General features: G+C 41.8%; 1 protein-coding gene across 7 annotated transcripts in view; it reads left to right on the top strand.

Moving 5' to 3' along the window:
- The first annotated feature begins 239 nt into the window (after positions 1-239).
- ANO10 (anoctamin 10) overlaps positions 240-19,118 on the top strand; it is a 237,346-nt gene continuing 218,467 nt past the window's right edge. For 2 of the 7 annotated variants that reach the window (XM_027822503.3, XM_027822504.3), the window contains exons 1-4: positions 240-494; positions 5,722-5,881; positions 15,100-15,297; positions 18,262-18,396. In XM_027822503.3, coding sequence (XP_027678304.2) covers positions 5,743-5,881; positions 15,100-15,297; positions 18,262-18,396 — 472 coding nt within the window. In that variant the 5' untranslated portion in view covers positions 240-494; positions 5,722-5,742. The other 5 variants (XM_037890359.2, XM_037890360.2, XM_043540869.1 and 2 more) reach the window with 4 other exon arrangements.

The raw sequence follows: 19,118 nt of genomic DNA, 5'->3' as shown, positions 1-19,118 counted from the left end.
GCCTAGGCGCGCACAGACGCACAGCAGCCTAGGGGTGTGTGTACCATACATGGCTCTCTACGCCCCCATGCAAAGCCTTTGCTGCCATTTTTAGCAGCAGCAGCTGCACAGCTACACGTCGGGGTTAACGGCCGGCCAACCGCTCTTGAGAAAGGGGGAGGCCGGAGTAACTCTCAGGCAACGTTTTAGCCCCGCCCTTTGGCTCGCGCGGTTCGCTCTCCCCCCCTCCACCTTCTCCTCCGAGTGCGCGCAAGCGCTCTCCTAGCTCCGCCTCCTGGCGCGCGCGGCTCCCGCGGTCTTCCCCGAGCGCTTCTCCTTCCCTAAGCCCCGCCTCGCGTCCCTCTTGGGCCCGCCCTTTTGGCGCGAGCAGCCGCGCCCCTAACACCGGCGCACGCTCCCTGTTGTTACGGCGGGTCTAACGCCCCCTCCCATCACCCGCAGCCGCTCTGCTCCCTCCCTCCCTCGCCTGCGGACGTGGAATAAAGAGGCAGAGGGTGAGTGTGAGCCCCCTGCTCTCCGCTAATCCCTGCCGTGTCTGCGCCGCCGGGAGAGGAGGAGCCTCCCTCGCGCATCCCTGAGTGGCCCGGGGTCCGCTCACGGCTGGCACCCCAGAGAAGCCGGGCACTGGGGAGGGCCTAAGGCGTTAGGGGTGCAGGAGTACTGGGGCGTTGGCAGCGGGCAAGACTGCGCGTACGCTTACTCTTCTCTAGGACCCTGCCGAGTTGCTCCAACTTTGCCCTCTCCTCCACCCCTCTCCGAGCTGTGGTCGGGGTGGGGCTGGGCTGCTCGGATTGCATTTTGCAGATTTGCAAAGGAAGTAGATCACCCGTTGCTACCTACATTTAATAACCATCAAATTGTCTTCCTTTCGAAGTCGGTCCCGTGGTTTTTCACATCATAGAATTGGTTTCTGCTAATTGGGATTTGAACGTGAGCAAGTGAATGAGACTGATTTTAGGATTAGCTAGAATTTGTGATAACCAGAGCCAGGGTGGTCTTAACGCTTTTCCCCTCCGTGCCTGAATCACTCACAGGTGTGTTGAAGTGTGAAAGATATGTTTTGATGCCCTTCACAGCTGCCTTTTATCTGGACAGTGCTATCTTCTGAATTACAATACAATATGAATATTTAGATCATTGTTTCTTCTTGGAGCAAAAGTTATGTCTCCTTGTTTTAAAACTGAGCATACTGATGGCACTTTATGAATAAAAACATGAAGTAGATAATGTGAATACAGTCCTTTTACTGGAGAATAAACAAGTTTTTTGTCTGAAAACCTTTGTATTAAATTTATTCAATAAAATGTATTACATTAATGAAATTAATATTCTATATTTTCTTCAATTCCAAAGTATCATGAAACAGTTGATTTATTACAAGGTCAGCATACTTTCTGTTTGCTAACAGTAACAGCTAAACAGTAATTGCATTTCTCCTTCTGTTACCCGTAGAGTGCTGGCGTTTGTGACACATCTAAGTGGATGTGGCATGCCTTTCTGGGGCATGTCAACGACACTCCATGCTACCTTCTAGATGTACCCCTTGGACCATCAAGTAGTAGATGTAGGAAGGGTGTTTATTATTTGTACTGAGACTAGGGTGCCAATTGCTGTACACACACCTAAGTAAACTGAGTGCAATTTTTCTTGGAAGGATGGATATAAAATGGCATAAGGGAATTCTGTGTTTGTGTGTCCCTAGTTTCTTGATCAAATACGTTCGGTTTTTTCTTATGTTGTGCATCATCACAAATAGTAAAGATTCTACGGGCCAGGTTATAGTCTGTTACATCTGTGTAACCCTGTCAGGGCCGGCTCCAGGCACCAGCTTTCCAAGCACGTGCTTGGGGCTGCATTTAGAATCGGGTGCCAATCCATGTCACGCGGCGGCAATTCGACTGCAGCTCCGCCCTGAACCCTTTTGCCTCCAGATAACATCGTTGGTGACACTTGTGCAATCTCAAACAGGAGCAACAAGATGGAATAGAACAGGGGTCGGCAACCTTTCAGAAGTGGTGTGCCGAGTCTTCATTTATTCATTTTAATTTAAGGTTTCGCCTGCCAGTAATACATTTTAACGTTTTTTAGAAAGTCTGTCTCTTTAGGTCTATATATTATATAACTAAACTATTGTCGTATGTAACGTAAACAAGGCTTCCAAAATGTTTAAGAAGCTTCATTTAAAATTAAATTAAAATGCTGATTTTACACTGCTGGCCTGCTCAGCCCGCTGCCAGCTTGGGGTTCCGTTCACCTAGGCTGGCAGCGGGCTGAGCAGGACCTGCGGCCAGGACCCCGGCTGGCAAGGGGCCGGCAGCCAGAACCCCGGGCTGGCAGCCAGAACCCCAGACCGGCAGCGGGCTGAGCGGCTCAGCCTGCTGCCGCTCAGCCCGCTGCTGGTCTGGGGTTCTGTCCGTTGGCTCCTGCCAGCCAGGGTCCCGGCTGCCGGCCCCGCTCAGCCCGCTGCCAGTCTGGGATCCCAGCCCTGCCCACATAGAATGGGTACCTACCTTCTCCCTGGTTCTAGCCCATTCTCTTCCTCTCTCTCTGCACTGAGCTGAGGGTGGGAGTGCACTGAGCACAGGGCTGGGGGTGAAGGAGCAGGCTGGGGGTTGGGGTATAGGGTCTGGCCAGGAGCTAGAATGAGGGAGGGGGCTCAGGATTGGGGCAGGAGGTTTGGGTGTGGAGTGCGTACCTGGGGAGCTCCCATTTGGTGCGAGGGCACAGGTGGGAATGGGGGTGTGTGCAGGAAATCCCGTTTGGTGCTCAGGGTGGGGGTGGGAATGTGGGGGGTGCAGGAGTCAGGGCATGGGGGGGCTGGGAGTATGTGAGGGGGGTGCAGGAGTCAGGGCAGAGGGCTGGGTGTGTGTGAGAGGGGTGCAGGGGTCAGGGCAGAGGGCTGGGGGTGTGGGCTAGGGTCGTGGGGGTGCTCCCAGCCCCCTGCCCAGAGTGGCTCATGGCAAGGGGCTGGAGGGATATGCCCTGATTCCACCCCCCTTCTCCTCCCTGGAGCAGCGAGTGCACTGCGGCTCCGCTTCTCCCCCTCCCGCGCAAGGGCCATCAGCTGATCGGCGGCAGGGAGGGAGAGGAGGAGGGGCAGGAACCCAACACACTGGGGGAAGAGGTCGGGGAGCGGGGACCTTGCCTGCTTTGCAGCAGCAGCTGGCATGACCAAGCTTCTTCACCCTGCCCCCGGGGGGCGGGGTGGAGAAGAGCAGGCTGGGGCAGTCAGGATTTTTAATGGCACGCTGCTGCCTGCTGGGGTCCCAGCCTCCGGCCCTGTTCAGCCCGCTGCCAGCCTGGGTTCAACAGCGGGCTGAGCAGGGCCGGCGGCTGGGACCTGGCAGGCAGCAGTGTGCCATTAAAAATTGGCTCGCGTACCGTTTTTGGCACGTGTGCCATAGGTTGCCGACCCCTGGAATAGAATCTTCACCACTTGCGCAGTTCTGTAGTGCTAACAGGAGTAAGAAATCTTTTTTGTGACTAAAATGAGAAAATATGATGCTGAATACGTAAAAGGAGAAGATCATTTTGAATAAGAAGCTGCCATTTTTTATGCAGGACACTTTCAGAGCAGAACAATACTTCAATAAAAGGTTTCAGAGTAGCAGCCGTGTTAGTCTGTATCCGCAAAAAGAAAAGGAGGACTTGTGGCACCTTAGAGACTAACAAATTTATTTGAGCGTGAGCTGTAGCTCACGAAAGCTTATGCTCAAATAAATTTGTTAGTCTCTAAGGTGCCACAAGTACTCCTTTTCTACTTCAATAAAAGATACTGTCAGCTAATAAAACTTACCATTTATCCAGTGCTAATCATACTGAAAGCTTTTTACAAACATTGACTAATTTTCACAACATCCCTTGGGGACAGGCAAGTATTACCCCCACTTTAAAAATAGGAAAACTGAGGCAGAGAGTTGAAGTAGCTTGTCTAAAATAACACTGAGTTAGTCTCAGAACCAAGATTAAAATTCCTGATTTCCAGTCCTATTCTCATTCTTCTAGATCATTCTGTCTGTACAGATTTACATCTAAAATGTAGATTTACATTTTTATAAACCTAGTAGCATTCATAATATATTAACTTAAAATGTATACATTTTATTTCAGCATTGTGAACACCAAATGCAACAGGATTGTGCTATGTATGAGAACTAGCAAGTGAAACTGACCAGGCTAATAAATGATAAATTAGCTTTTTAAACATGATTTCAGTTTTAATATTTTAAAAAGATAGGGAAGAAATTATTGTTTAAATTGAGCTGTGTGTTGACTGTATCTCTATAATTTGTAGCCTTACCTATACTGGAAATACCCTTTCCTGTATGCTTCGTGGAGAAATCCAGAGAAGCTGTTGTGAAAAATGGACATTCTACATAGGATTGATATAATCTTGTTGACTTTGAATAAGAGAGAGAGAAACAGTACTTACAGTCAAAGACAATGGATGAAATTCTGGGCCCACTCAAGTCAGTAGCAAAACAAAATTTCCTCCAATGAGGTTATATCTAGTCTTTTGTTCTCATGTACTGAACAGGCAGATGACCAATTTTTCTTTTGACAGTGACTCCTAAGTTGCTCTGTGAAACATACAGAAAAAAGATAGGTTTCAGAGTAGCAGCTGTGTTAGTCTGTATCCGCAAAAAGAAAAGGAGTACTTGTGGCACCTTAGAGACTAACAAATTTATTAGAGCATAAGCTTCCGTGAGCTGCAGCCCACTTCATCGGATGCCTAGAATGGAACATATAGTAAGAAGATAGATATAGATAGATATATATACACACACACACAGATATATATTTATTCTTGCAGCACATTTTATCCAAGTGCTTAAGGAATAATGTCAACATAAAACTTCAGTTCAAGTCAGTGAGGCTACTTGTGTAAAGCTATGCACATGCTTAATTCTTTGCAACCTAGCTTTAGGTTCCTGTCTGTGCCACTAACTTGCTGTGTGATATTAAGCAAGTCCCTTAATCACTGTGCCTTACTTTACCCATCTGTAAAATGGGAATACTATTTACCTACTTACCTAACAGAGGTGCTGTGAAGTTTCAATTAGTGTTTGTAAAGAAGGCTTGCAAAATTTTCATGAAAACTTATCACCTCAGGCTCATAGTCTGTTTACCCACCCTTATCGAGATCATTAAAAATCAAACAATGTTATTCATCACCTGTCTGTCAAAATTTGTTTTCTCAACTGGGTAAGGGCAAAATATATTGTATTACAGAATAAATACATTAGTATTCTTTTTATTAACATTTTTAATTCTCTGATAAATGTGCAAAATTAACATTTTCAGGCTCTTATAATGTCTCTTAATTTAGTAACAGTTGTCACTGAGTTTACTCTGTTGGGAAAAGGGAGATGGCCTCAGTGTCCTCCCTTATTTTTCTCTTCCATTTATTTATTTATATTTTTTTGCTTCCTCACTACCGCTGCCACCACCAATGTGCTATACATGGTGGCAACAGTCATCCTAGATAAAGATAATGGGATATAGCTTCAGCCAAAGGCAGGCAACGTTACGTTGAGTGATGCCCAGTGAAGTTTATTCAAGTGCTGCATAGCGCTTCCCTCCAGCAGGCACTGAGCATGCTACCCACAGTATGCCTCCGTTCACATGCTAACTACAAACAAGTAGTTTGTAGCAAAGTTTCTTTTTCTGCAGACTGTATCCTGTAGTATTTTTAACATTGGCATGTTTGTTGTCTTTTAGCATTTCGCAAGTTGTCAAAGGATGAAAGAAAGCTGGTCTGCATTCGACACGTTTGAGCCTCATTTCAGGCCTCTGGTAGTTATTGAGCTTGCAAAAAACACCAAAGAGGAAACCAAAGAATGGCTCACTCAAAGAATTGTGGACAAAAAGAAAAATGGAGGTGAATACAATGGTTCCTTTTCAGAGATTTTGAAATTGTATTGGTGATGTAGTCTATTGTAAATAAATGTCTTGATGCTATGGTAAAGTTAAATTCATAGTGACTTGTTGAGAAACAAGTTTAGCAAGTTTGATTTGCAGTAAAGGAAGAATATTTTTTTTTTTTTAGTGCTTGCCCCTTTGTATATTCCACTCTAGGTGTGCATGTGCCTAGATCAGAGGCTTTTTGGTAAGCAGTGTCTGTTTGGTCTGTGCATGTTCTCTAACTATCCCTGTGTCCCCTATCCAAGATAGAAAAGGTATTGTGGGACCAACTGCTAATTCAGTTCCTTCTTTTCACTTTTGGCCTGAGCTGGAGTGCTTTAGTGTCAGCAGCTTTACTTTAGCGTCTCATTCTTGTGTATAGTACAGTTTAGATTAATTAGTAATTTATGTTTTGTTTGTGTAGCTGTCCATTGGTTATAGTTATGAGACTAAGGGGGAATTTATTTTTCCTCAGTATTCCGCCTACAACCTTGTTTGTTTGATTAGTGTCTGCGATATGAGTATGCATAAGTGCCCCAGTTTTAAATATTGTATAGCTTGTGAGTTTTCCCAATTAATGGAGATCACACTGGTTACCTCTAATTTTTAGGGGAATTGTACAGCCCCCTCAAAGTGAGCATTATGTAGGTGGTTCTTCAGGAGAATAAGGAATTCTAGGGAGACTAAACATTTTCCTTTTGAATCGTTCTGTGAGGGCTGCTTCAGCTTCTGTTCCCTCTGATGCTTGTACAACAGCCAGAAAAAACAAAGAGTGACCCATCAAGCCCTGAATTAGTTAGCTCCAGGGTGCATGCAATTAAGCCTTCATTGAAAGAATCTTGTAAGAAGAGCCATGAAAAAGTGTTTAAAGGAAAATTTAAGCATCCTCCCAAGGAAAAGAGGGATACATCTCCTCATAAATCCTCTTTAAAAAATAGGTCAAAATTGCCTTTCTTCTCCAAGTCAAGCAAGACTTGACATCCTGGTACAGATGTTGCATTGAAGGAGCTGGGTACTGGCTTGATGTCAAAGGACTCTGCGATTGTGCCTGGCACTGAGTCTTTTGGTATGGAGCTCCCCTTGGCACCCTCCCAGTGTGCACTGATTGCTTCCTCATCATTGGCACTGACTGTTTCTGCAGTATAGGACAGGTTGGCACAGAGCACTACATTGATGGTGTCAAGTATGCCCCATGGTTATAATGCTCTTCAACCTTCAGTACTGATTTGAGGGTTTCTAATGAACCCGAATACCCCTTATTATCTGGAGGCTTAAATTTGCCTCTGGTACTAGAATCAATGCCTCCCTTGGCACCGTTTTCCTTTCTGGTACTGACTGTAAGACAGGCTCAGCCTCATACTACTCCTATCCCTGCTTCTTCTTCTCTGGAGTCTGATATATCATATCCATCACTTGACTCTAAGCGTAGCATGAGTGACTCACCCACATACTCTCCTAGAGCTCATTCCCCAACTTTAAGCTCAGATAGAGGGTCTAGGTTGTCCTGTCATCTAGAGATAGCCTTCCATATGGCCCGGGAGCCTTCTCTGCACCCATACAATGTCCCTCAGGGGCCATACTGGGGTTCCTGTACAAGCATCCTTCCCGGGTACCCTTCCAGACAGTAAAGGAGAGAGACATCAACCTGGTCCGATGAGTCTCCTGAGCAGATCTAACAAGAGGAAGAGCCCTCAGAAGAACAAGATCAACCCTGTTGAGAGAGTTCAGTTTTCATAATCCTCTGTGATGTTATCCGATTAAAGTATGACCATACAGATCATTGTTGCAACCTCTGTTATATATTTGCAACAAATCTTGTACAAAATGTGGCATGTAAGATGTCTATGAAAAGGTTATGATTTGCTGAATATGATTATGCTATATGTATGTATGTAGTTTTGTACTTGAAGTTATGAGTATTGGCTCTATTCCTGTATTTCAAATGTTTGCTCCTGGGGTAACGCCTGCAAGGTAGTTAGCCAGCGCATCTTGGAGAGACTATTCAAATTAAGTGGCTCATCAAGAAACACTTGACTTGACAATGGACCATGGGAGACTCCCATCTGCACGGAATGAACTGTCCTGCAAATGTGCTGTTTGAGGTAATGGCTTCTACTGTGTCTAAACCTTCATGCATGGACATGGGACTTGCCCATGTGACTCCAAACACTATCTTGTCCCCTGTAATTTTCTACTAGCTGTGCTGAGGTTTTTGTTTAAAACAATAGGTTTCCCTCCACATGGCAGAAAATATAAAAGGCCCCGGAAACCCCTCCATTTTGCCTCTATCCTGCTCCAGCGTCTTTTTACTGCCCAAGCCTCTGTACTATGAACTTATACTAATGGGAGCATTCTAACCAATGGACTGAGGACCTTCCAATGATTTGGAAACAGCCAGAGACTTGGCTTAAGCCAGCAGTTTATTCCATCACTGCTACAAGCCTGAACCAAGAACTTTGCAATTACTGTAGGTATTTGATTCCTTTAACCTCTTTTAACTCTCATCTATCTATCTATCTATCTATCTATCTATCTATCTATCTATCTATCTATACACATTTAGATTTTAGATACTAAAGGATTGGCAACAGCGTGATTTTTGGGGTAAGATCTAAGTTGTATATTGACCTGGGTGTGTGGTTGGTCCTTTGGGATCAAAAGAACCTTTTATTTGGGGAGATTAGTTTTAAGGAACCACTCATCTCTAAGTCTAGTGTTTTTGGTGGTAATACAAGGACTGGAATGCCTAAGGAAACTGCTTTTATGACTTCTTGTTAGCTAGTATGGTGAAACAGAAGTTTACTTTTTGGCTGGTTTGGTATGTCCTATGGGGAATTAGCCACCAGTCTTGGGGTGTATCTGCCCTATTTCTCAGCAGTTTGTCCTGAATTAGGTATCCTCATTTGTGACCCACAGAGGCACGGTTACATCCTCTTTCCTCTTCTTCTGATGAAGCAATGACACCGGTTTCACTTTCATGACCTGATAACTTTAAAAACTTTCAGGGGATAATGAAAAAAGTAGCAGCTTCACTTCAGATCCCTTTAGAGGAGCTTCAAGAGACTCCTAAATTATTGGATGTCCTTCACAACACTATGCCTGGGAGGATTGCTGTTCCTATTAATGAGGCTCTTTTGGACAAAAACTGTGACAGACTCCTGCAGCTGTTGCTCGGACTTCAAAAAAGACTGAAAAGAAATATGTTTCTGTTAAAGGAGCCAGGTACTTCTACTCACACCCTGTACCTGGTGATAGCTGCAGTTAATGAGAGGTGTTAGAGTGGTACGGTTTATTCAACCCCCTATGCTACTGATTCAAAATGTTTAGGCCTATTCAGATGAAAAAAATATTCTGCAAGTTTGCAGTTCCATATATCTAATAACCAAGTTCTTATGGCAAATGATGATCTCAATTATAATAAATTCATGGATTTTATTGACAAGTTGTTGCAGGAGCATAGGAAACAATTTCAATTACTAACAATGTAAAGATTGTTAATGGCAAGATCCTCCTTACAAGCATCATTAGACCCTGCAGATACAGCTTCATGCTCTGTGGCAACTTCCACTGTAATGAGTTATTTGTCCTGGCTCCAATCCTTGGGCATTCCAAGAGAAGTCCAGGCCAAAGTGGACGACCTTCCATATGAGGGCCTTAACCTTTTCAGTGAGAGAATGGAAGATTCTCTCCACACTTTTAAAGACTTGTAGGCCACTTGATGTTCTCTTAAGTATTTATAGCCCTGCAATGAAAAGAATATGCAGAGAGCCTCAATCTTACCCAAGACAGAGGTTAACTCCACCCTCTTTTTATCACCATCTGCTTGCATAGCATCCTAGGAAATGTCAAAGGACGCAAAAGAGAAGACCACCTGATGCTTCTACTTTCTCATCACAGTTAGCGGCCACCAGCAAGCATCCCTTTTGATGGGATTGTCAAGAGCTACAGAATGAACATCCCTCCAGATTTTACTCCCTCGTTCTTCCCGGATTTCCTTCATAAATTTTCTTTCCCATTTTCAGAGAGCATGGAATGCTATTTCATCAGACAAATGGGTATTAGCAATTATTACAACTGGCTATGTAATTCAGTTTCACAGTGTATCCATCCTCACCCACCTTCCTTGTCCCTTTTCAAGGATCTCTCTCATGAGAAGCTTCTCCTCCAGGACATGGATTCTCTCCTTCAACTGAGCACAGTAGAACCTCTTCCTCCTCAATATGGAGGGAAAGGTTTTTATCCCCAATATATTTCCTCATAGCCAAGGAAAAAAAGAAGATAGGAACTGATCCTGGATTTCAGAATGCTCAACACCTTCATTTGCCATTTGAGATGCAGGATGGTTACTCTGGCTTTTACTATACCGTTGCTATATCTGGGAGATAAGTTTGTTGTTCTTGACCTCAAGGATGTTTATTTCCACATTGACATTCATCCTACACATAAGAGATTCCTATGATTAGTGATCAGCCCAAATCACTATCAATACTGGATTCTTCCCTTTGGTCTGTCAGTGGCACCAAGGGTATTTATGACATTGTTAGCAGTGGTAGCGATATGCCTATGACAAATTATAGTGGTCTATCCTTTGACTAGCCAGTGGACCAGATATAGAATGTCCTAGCAAGATGTTCAAAATTCCATAAGAATGGTTCAACTCTTCCAGATGCTTGATCATAGGTTTAAGTTGTTAAAAGTTTGATACTAATACAGTATACAGAGTTTTACTGGAGAAAAACTGAATTCCTGGACTGCTAAAGTGTACTTACCTCAAGACATGTTCCAGGCTATGTCTAGTCTGATAGGTCAGCTTAAAGCGAGCTGTTGAATAACAGTAAGATCTTGTCTCTGTCTGCTGGGTCACATGGCCTCTTGCACTTTTGTGGTGCAGCATGCCAAACTACATCTCTATTGTATGCAAGTTGGGTTGAAGACGGCATACACCCTGACCTTACAAAGTCTGGACATACTTGTGTAAGTTCCACAGAATATCCTCTGCATCCTTGACTGGTGGAAAGACCGCTCTCCCTCTTCCAGTAGGAAAATAGTGATAGATGCATCCTTACTGGGTTGGGAAGTTCATCTAGGTGGTCATTTAGCTCAGGGAAAATGGACTCCAGAAGAATCTTGGTTACAGATCTGTGTCCTGGAGCTGAGAGCCATGTAAAATGCATTTCTTGCTTATGATTCATGAGTCTGTTCAGATTATGTCAAGGGAACACAACTGCAGATTTTTACATAAACAAGCAGGGTGGAGTGAGATCATTCCTTGTGTTGTGCAGAGGCAGTAAAATTATGGAACTGGTGCAAACTAAATTGCAGCAGTCTATCAGCGGTTCTCCAGAACACATTAGCGGGCAATCTCAACATGCACTTTTCCACGAATGGGAAATCCACAAATTGGTGATTTGGTTCATTTTCCACCGGAAGGGCCAGCCAGAAGAGGCATGTTTAGAATAGATAAGAACAAGAGATGTCAGATATTTTGTGCCAGAGGAGGTCAAAGCCCAGGCTCCCTGGCAGATGCATTCCTAATCACGTATTCACATATGCCTAATCCTCCAATTCCATTGCTTCTGAGGGTGTTAAGGAAAATCAGACAAGACAAGGCAGAGATTATAAACTTCTGTGTGGCTGAGGCAATACTGTTCCCCACAGCTTTTTCACTTACCCATTTGCCCTCCAATCTGATTGCTTCTCATGCTGGATCTTGTGACTCGGAGTGAGGGAATGACCCATCATTCTGATCTGTCCTCCCGCCATTTAACTGCTTGGCTTTTTGGATAGATGTCAGAGCTAGAAAAATCATGTTCTTCAGAGGTGCAAACCATCCTGAGCAGCAGTGGAAAAGATTCTACAAGAAAAGTGTACTGTGCAAAGTAAAACAGATTTGCCATCTGGTGTGATCAATGTAAACTGGCACCTCCAGAGTCTCATATACCTGACATTGTAGACCATATCTTTTAGCAGAAGACCTCAAGTCTCTCACTCAGCTCTCTGAGGGTACATCTAGCAGCTATTAGTGCCTTACCCCTCACCTTGGATAGCTCTCCAGTATTTTTCCACCCTTCCACATCTAGGTTCCTGAGAGGTTTAATGAAAGTATTTCGACCTGTAGTAGAACCTACCCTAATAAGGGACCTTAATGTTGTTTTGACAGGTCTGTATGAACCCTTGGCTTCATGGTTTTTTCTGTATCTGTCTGTGGAAACCTTCTTTTTTGTAGCAATAACATCTGTGAGAACATCTGGGAGAGTTAGGGTCTCTCGTGGCTGATCTCCCCCACCTCCAATACCACAGTCTTTTACTGGGGCAAAGTTTCTCTTAGTGCACAGAATAATGTCCAAATTCTACCTGAATTGGATGATACATTTTACTGGTATTTTTTCCAAACCCTCCCCCCCACCCCATTCATTTTTGATGAAGTCAAGTTACATACTTTAGATGGGCACTAGCCTACTTCCGGAGAATGAAATCATTCTCTAGGTCCCCAAGATTATTCATTTTGTTTGCTGAAAGAATGAAAGGAGTTCAGATATCCACACAGAATCGGCAAAGTGGATTTTGGGTTGCATTACTCTGTGCTATGAATTAGCTAAATTAGTTTCTGTAACCAGTATTAATGCTCATTCAACAAGGGCTCAAATGACTGTGACGACCTCTCTGAAACGTGTTGTCTGTAAGGCTGCCACATGGAGTTCAATACATGCCTTTACAATACACTATGCTTTGATGTAGGCATCTTCATCAAACATCACTTTTGGTGGAGTAGTTGTTCATTTTGTCTTAAAGAGGACTCCAAACACCCACCACCATAGTTAGATGGCTGCTTGAGAATCACACAAGGACAAGCATTCAGAAGAAGACAGAGAGTTACTTGTCTGTACAGTAGCTGAAGTTCATTGAGATGTGTTGTCCCGGTGTGTATTCCATGGCCTGCTTCCCTTACTCTCTCCTTTGTATTCCTGCTATACTCTCTGTGATCTTCAGTAGAGAAGGAACTGGAGTGGTGGTTGGTCCTGTACTGCCCTTTATACCTTCAGTAAAGGGCACAAGGATAGTTAGGGTACATGCCTGGACCAAACAGACACTGCTAGCAAAAATCTCTGATTTGGGCCCATGTGCACCTGTAAGTGGAATACACACAGGGATAATGCATCTTGAAAAACTCCAGTGATTGTATTTCCCCTTTTTTAAGAAAGCCCAAGCCAACGAGGAACTTTTAAATCAAAAATAAATGTACCTTTGGAGAGGAATCCCTTCCTCCCTTTTTTTTTGGTGACAACCCTACAAGTCAGGTGGACCCTCTACCTTTCATGAGGTCTTGAAGTGTTTATGATGTGCCCATCATATTGGTTTATTAACATATCACATAGGTTGGGGACATGGCTGACCACAGAATCCCCCAAACACTTGATTTTAGACTGCAAAACTTCACCGTAGAGCTAAGACAGATAACATGGTTGTTGGTAGCATAGTGGGTCATTGAAGAGAGAGGTTAGGGAACTGTAAGAATCTGAAGAAGGATGAGACATGAAGGAAGAAAGTTTTAGAATGTTAGGTAAGGTTTGCAACTTGATTGTCTAATACAAATAACCAAGTACTAAGATAATGCCCTGACAATAAACCAATATTTTGATGTAACAATTCCTTGTAGTCAAAATTAATAGTGTAGATAGCATGTCACTTTAAAAATTGAGGATGCAAATATTATTCCCAGAGTTCAACATTTAAGTCTGTTGCTGTTCCTTTCCCCATATTAGGAAAACTGGTGTAGTTTATTATAAACACGTATAGGGAAGGCAACAGAATCATTAGGATTTTAGAAATGAATGGAAATTTTAGTAAACTTCTTAAAATTAGAACATTTCTTTCCCTGAAACATTTTCTAAGCAATGGATAAAAGTGATGTATTTTGCAAATAAAAATTAGCGAAGTAATGTGGGACTAAGTAATTTGCACTTAGCATCATTTTTGTAACTATTATTAAAGCAAGATTTAAGCTAGAGCTTCTGGATGATGCTCTAATTATTTCAGTATCTTTTTTGGAACATAAACTTTTCAACTTTAAAACAGATTTATCAGTAGCATAGTAATAGCTCTTTCATACAGTTATGAGTTGAAAGAATGTGTATTCACAGGATTTTAGATATGGTATGAAATATCTATCTTCTGTATTGCTAGAAAAGGTGACATGTACATTTGACTTTCCCAAGTTACCTATTGACCCATGACCCACTGTGACTATTTGCTCTGCTATACATAAATATAACTTTAAACCATTTTGTATGCAATTGGATTTCTATTAAATGTATATGGTATGGGGAAAAAGGTTGGAAATAGGAAACAGGGACTTTATTTTGCTTTTGACACAGGTAGAAAATCAATTGATCATTAAGAGTTGAGTTGATGTTGGATTGTGGCCACAAACTAGTTTCTAGGCCTGTCACATGTAGGTAGATGATGAGTGTGTCGAAAGGCCTGATCCTGGAAGCCTTACTGTTATGAGTAGCCTGTTGAAGTCAGTAGAACTATTTGCATAAATAAGGATTACTGATGTTGTAAGTATGTGTTTTATAAGAGTAGACTGACTAACTGTCCTCCATGTGCCAGGCTGTCAATTGCAGTGTTTATTCTCTTGCTAGTCCCACTTGATGAGGTGTTTACAGAAAATAAATTAAATCAGGACCCAATCCTGAAAGGTGGTTAACACCTCTTATGAGTTGCTATGGCTCTTGAGCCTCCACTGACTATACTGAGAATTGTATGTAGTAGTGTTCTAGCTATGTAAGATGGAATTTTCTACCTGGGTAAAAAAGGAAAATAAAGTCCCTGTTTCCAACCCCTTTCCCTTGTACCATATCCATTTAGTAGAAATCCAATTGCATAAAAATAGTTTGAAGTTATATTTATGTATAGCAGAGCAAATAGTCGCATTGGGCTATGGGTCAAAAGTAGCTTGGAAAAATCAAATGTCCATGCCACCTTTTTCTAGCTAGAAAGCTTGTCTCTCTCTCACCAACAGAAGTTGGTCCAATGAAAGATACTGCCTCACCTACCTTGTCTCTATTATGAGAACTGTGGGTTTTCAGCACTTCACAGAATTGGGTCTTATTGGGTGATATGTGTTACAATCATAATGTTTAATTATGTGCCTTTTATATGTTCCTTACTTTATGTTGCCTTTCATTAAAGGTGCCCAGCTGTTGGTTAAACCTTTGGTAAAAGAAGATGGAGGAAAAATAGATGGAAATCAAAATTTATATCTTGTTGGAGCCTCTCACTTAAGGCTCTTGTTGGGAGCTGAAACTGTGGGATTGGTAAAAGAATGTAATGATAACTCAATGAGAACCTTTACATACAGCAGTAGAAATACCTTCAAAGATTTTGCAGGTAAAGTGCCTTTAGCATTTTAAGACAATTCCTGAATCATTTAAAAAGATGTGGTCAAAGATTATAGGTGCATAAGCACACAGTTTAACTAGTCAAATATTTTATTGTCTTTCTGTTTTTTGGAATAGTAAAAGCTAACAGAAGTAGGTAGAATAAGCCACAGTCTATGTAATCCTTTTGACCTTTGAACATTCAGACTTCATTGTGGAATTAATCTGAATTTCCTGTCTCTGGATGAGTCACAGTCTTGTAATGTGCCTGTGCTTTTAGTTCATACTTTTTCATCTGATGTATCTGTATGTTCATTTATTGATATGACAGTTTATAATAAAGTTAACAAGGACCTTAAATTTGTTAGTAATATGTACCTGATTAACACTGTCTAAAGTATTAGTTAATATTGCCTCCTTTTCTGATTTAAAAAAAAAACTGTGAAAAGCAAAATTTTGGGGTTAACTGCATCTCAATTAGCTGGAAAAATGGGAGTATTTTGATCCATTATGTTTGTACATCAAGCAATTGGTCACTAGCATGGGAATGATAGATTTCATGTTTGTATTTTTTAGATTGGGAGTTAATTGGGGAAAGGTCCATTCCTTCCTTTGTGTTTGAATATTGTGGGCATTACCAAGAATAATAATGCATTGCTTTAAGGATACCACATGCAATGATTCTTTCTTAGGGGTCTTAGCTCTGTAGTGCGAGATTGGCAGAACTCCTGCTTTCCAAGGAAGTACCAGAGTTTCATCTTAAATTAGCTTATTGTCTTATCAGCATTTTTTTACCTGTCCATTTCAATGAGGCCCTTCTCCGTATTTTCTGTGTCAAAAGGCTCTTGGGGTTCTGTTTGGCATCACTGAAACCCTTAAACATTGATTACATTTTTTGGATGTTTTGACATCATTTTGCTGGACAATGCTATTACCAAGGTGACCATGTCCAAATAGTTGTTACAGTGCATTTCTTTTTATGGTCTGGCTGTCCTGAGATTGGAAGACCATGCCAAGGCTCACTTGATCAGAGGCAAGGTAACCACTCCTGCTTTTCTTGTAGATGTATATATTTATTTAGATTTATAAAGATGCTAAAAAGGGTGCCCGTCTGTATGTTCTTGGTGTCTTAGGATGTCTTTTTTTAAGTTACATCAAAGTGCAGCAATTCCCCACCCTTGCAGTTCTCCCCACCCCTTATTTTCAAATGCCTCTGAAAAAGATGATCATTGTGACATGCCCTGAAGATCATCCAATTTAAGTAATTACATACCAAGGCAGGGAGTGCATTTCAGAGCTGCTGGGCTTTCACAAGGAGTGCTCTGCCAGCAGTGTGCTTTCATTTATACTATCAGGGCTGTAGCTTAAGCACTTTTGCTGATCTCAACTGTGGCATATGGAATGGGGAGAAAGGACCTACCTACCTGAGGGAGAGCCTAAGTCATTTGGAACTTTAAAATAAAAAATGCACCTTTAATTTCGGATGGAAATTCACGGCCAGCCAGCACAGATTGTGAAACATAGATTTCATGTGCTTGTGGCAAGATGCTGCATTTATTAGTTAGGCTGCTGTTGCCTGCCAAAGCTGCAGTATCTGGATGGGTTTAAGGAGTAGCCCCACATAGAGTTCATTGCAGTAATCTAATCTTGAGGTGACAAAAGGATGGGCAACAGTCATGAGATCCTTATCTAAAAGGAATGATATTAACCTCCTGGCTGTAAATAAATTATAAGAAACTGAGCTGGTTGTTGTTGCTATTTAATCTTCTGGTAGCAGTTGGGAGTCCAACTAGACCTCTAGATTGCAACCCTGACCAACGAATGGTGGATGCAAACCCTCAATTAAAAAGGTAGATCTTTTTCACCATATCCTCCAGTTGCTTCCCTCAAATATCGCCTCAGTCTTGTCTGGATTAAGCCTCAACCGACTATTCATGCCCCAGTCTCACCAAGATATGGAGTAAGATCATTGACTGTTTTGGTTGGATCACATCAAATGAAAACATAAAGCCGTGTGTCATCAGTATATAGAAATTTATAGCCCATATGTTCTTACTAAGCCTTCTAATGGCCGCATTAAGTAATATTTATAAAGTCCTGTTCTCACTTCTGGCATTAGTTTTGTTAAGTTGTCTCATTGCAACTTTACTTAGTATTCTGTTAGGACATCCTTCTAGGTTCTTAGGGCTTGTCTACATAGTCTGGACTTTGGAGCTGTGAATTGTAGAGCACTTTAAAGTGCTGTGCTTCAGTTGCCCGGTGTAGCATGAATTAAAAGTTACCTACTTTGCATTAACATAAATTAAAAATGCAGTTGGATGGTATCTTCAGAGAAGGAAAAGTTATTTGTAGTTCTGCTTATCTGAAGATATAGTAGCAACAGGATTCCCACTAAACCCCCTTAGAGTTTGGGATTTTTTTTTTAAGGTTTCTCATTACTTAGGTCATGATTAATTATTTTGAATTGGTTCACCATTCTGTTACATTCACCTGCTGTGCAACAGAAGATAGTATTTATATCCAGCAGGGTTTGTGTGAAATAGTTGCTAGGGGGCCTTTTTTGTGCACTGACATACTACTGCTGCCCTCAGAGGTCACAATTCTGTAAGAGCTGAGACGTCCTGCCTGTCTTTCATTATGGTGCTAAAACCTGGGAGTGAGACATTGTCAGAATTATATCTTCAGAGAAACATAATTGCAAGTGGGTAATATTCTTCCTTTTGATGTTCTCAAGTCATATAGATAGATTAAATATAAAGTAGCTGAAATGTGCTTATCATTGAAGGCTTTTAGGAGGCAGGAGTTTTCTCTCAAAAATGTGTGATCGAATAATATTGGTGTACAGTATTTCTTTTCTGAACTTGTTGGTCTTTAGTACCTATTTTTGTCTCCGGTGTCTTAAGCAATTATCTCCATTAGATTTTTTTGGTATGCTAAGGAAAGGGCATTATGAATCATTTTCTTTCTGATTTAGAGGACAATCACGATTTCCTCACAATGGCAGAGTGTCAGTACATCATCAAGCACGAACTTGAAAATTTGAGAGCCAAAGATGAAAGAATGATTCCTGGGTACCCTCAGGCAAAGCTGTATCCAGGAAAATCAATTTGTAAGTGATTTAGTTTATCATATTCTTAATTGATTGCTCTGAATAATATTTGAAACATATTGCTCATCGTGAATATGTAAGGTAAAGGGGATGTTCACAACTTCCTGTAGCCATGAGAAATCCCTCAAAAGTTAAAAGGACTCCAGAACTACTCCACTGTATCTTTTTATTTTTCTTCATCTTTAAGAACTGGAGTAGTGTAAAGAAATGAAGGTTTTTTTTTTGTTTATAAACTTCAACTAGTGGTCTTCTGAAAAGATAAATGGATGAATAAATGCTGTATGATAGTTGGGAAGCAAATTTTTAATTATTCACATTTCTAATCAACTTAGTGATTAGATTCTTCAATCTTTTTAGTTTAATGTGCAAACCTTATTACCATGCAAAATTTGAGTGTTACAATAAATAGACTTTAAAAGCATGTTGAAGATATATATGTGGTGAGACAAATTCTTGCCTTTTGAGGATCTGCATGCAGAAATGTTAGATTTTCACAAATGTCTGCAAAGCATAATGGATTTGTAACCTCTTGCAAGCGCCCCCTTCTGGTCGGGTGTGTCTGCAGTCTCTTCAGTTTATGGTGACCCCGTCAGTGATTTCTCAGGAGGCTTTTGGCTGAGTCTCACACATTGTGTGTGAAACAGAACAACCCCCTTCTGAGATGTACAGTCTTTAACTTATCCTGGCTCTAGTATGGGGCCAGACCCCCAGGGCATCCTCCC

Source organism: Chelonia mydas, chromosome 2, assembly GCF_015237465.2.
Source record: "Chelonia mydas isolate rCheMyd1 chromosome 2, rCheMyd1.pri.v2, whole genome shotgun sequence".
NCBI classification, from domain to species: domain Eukaryota; kingdom Metazoa; phylum Chordata; order Testudines; family Cheloniidae; genus Chelonia; species Chelonia mydas.
Note: the sequence above shows the minus strand (reverse complement) of the source record. Positions and strands in the feature narration are given on the sequence as shown.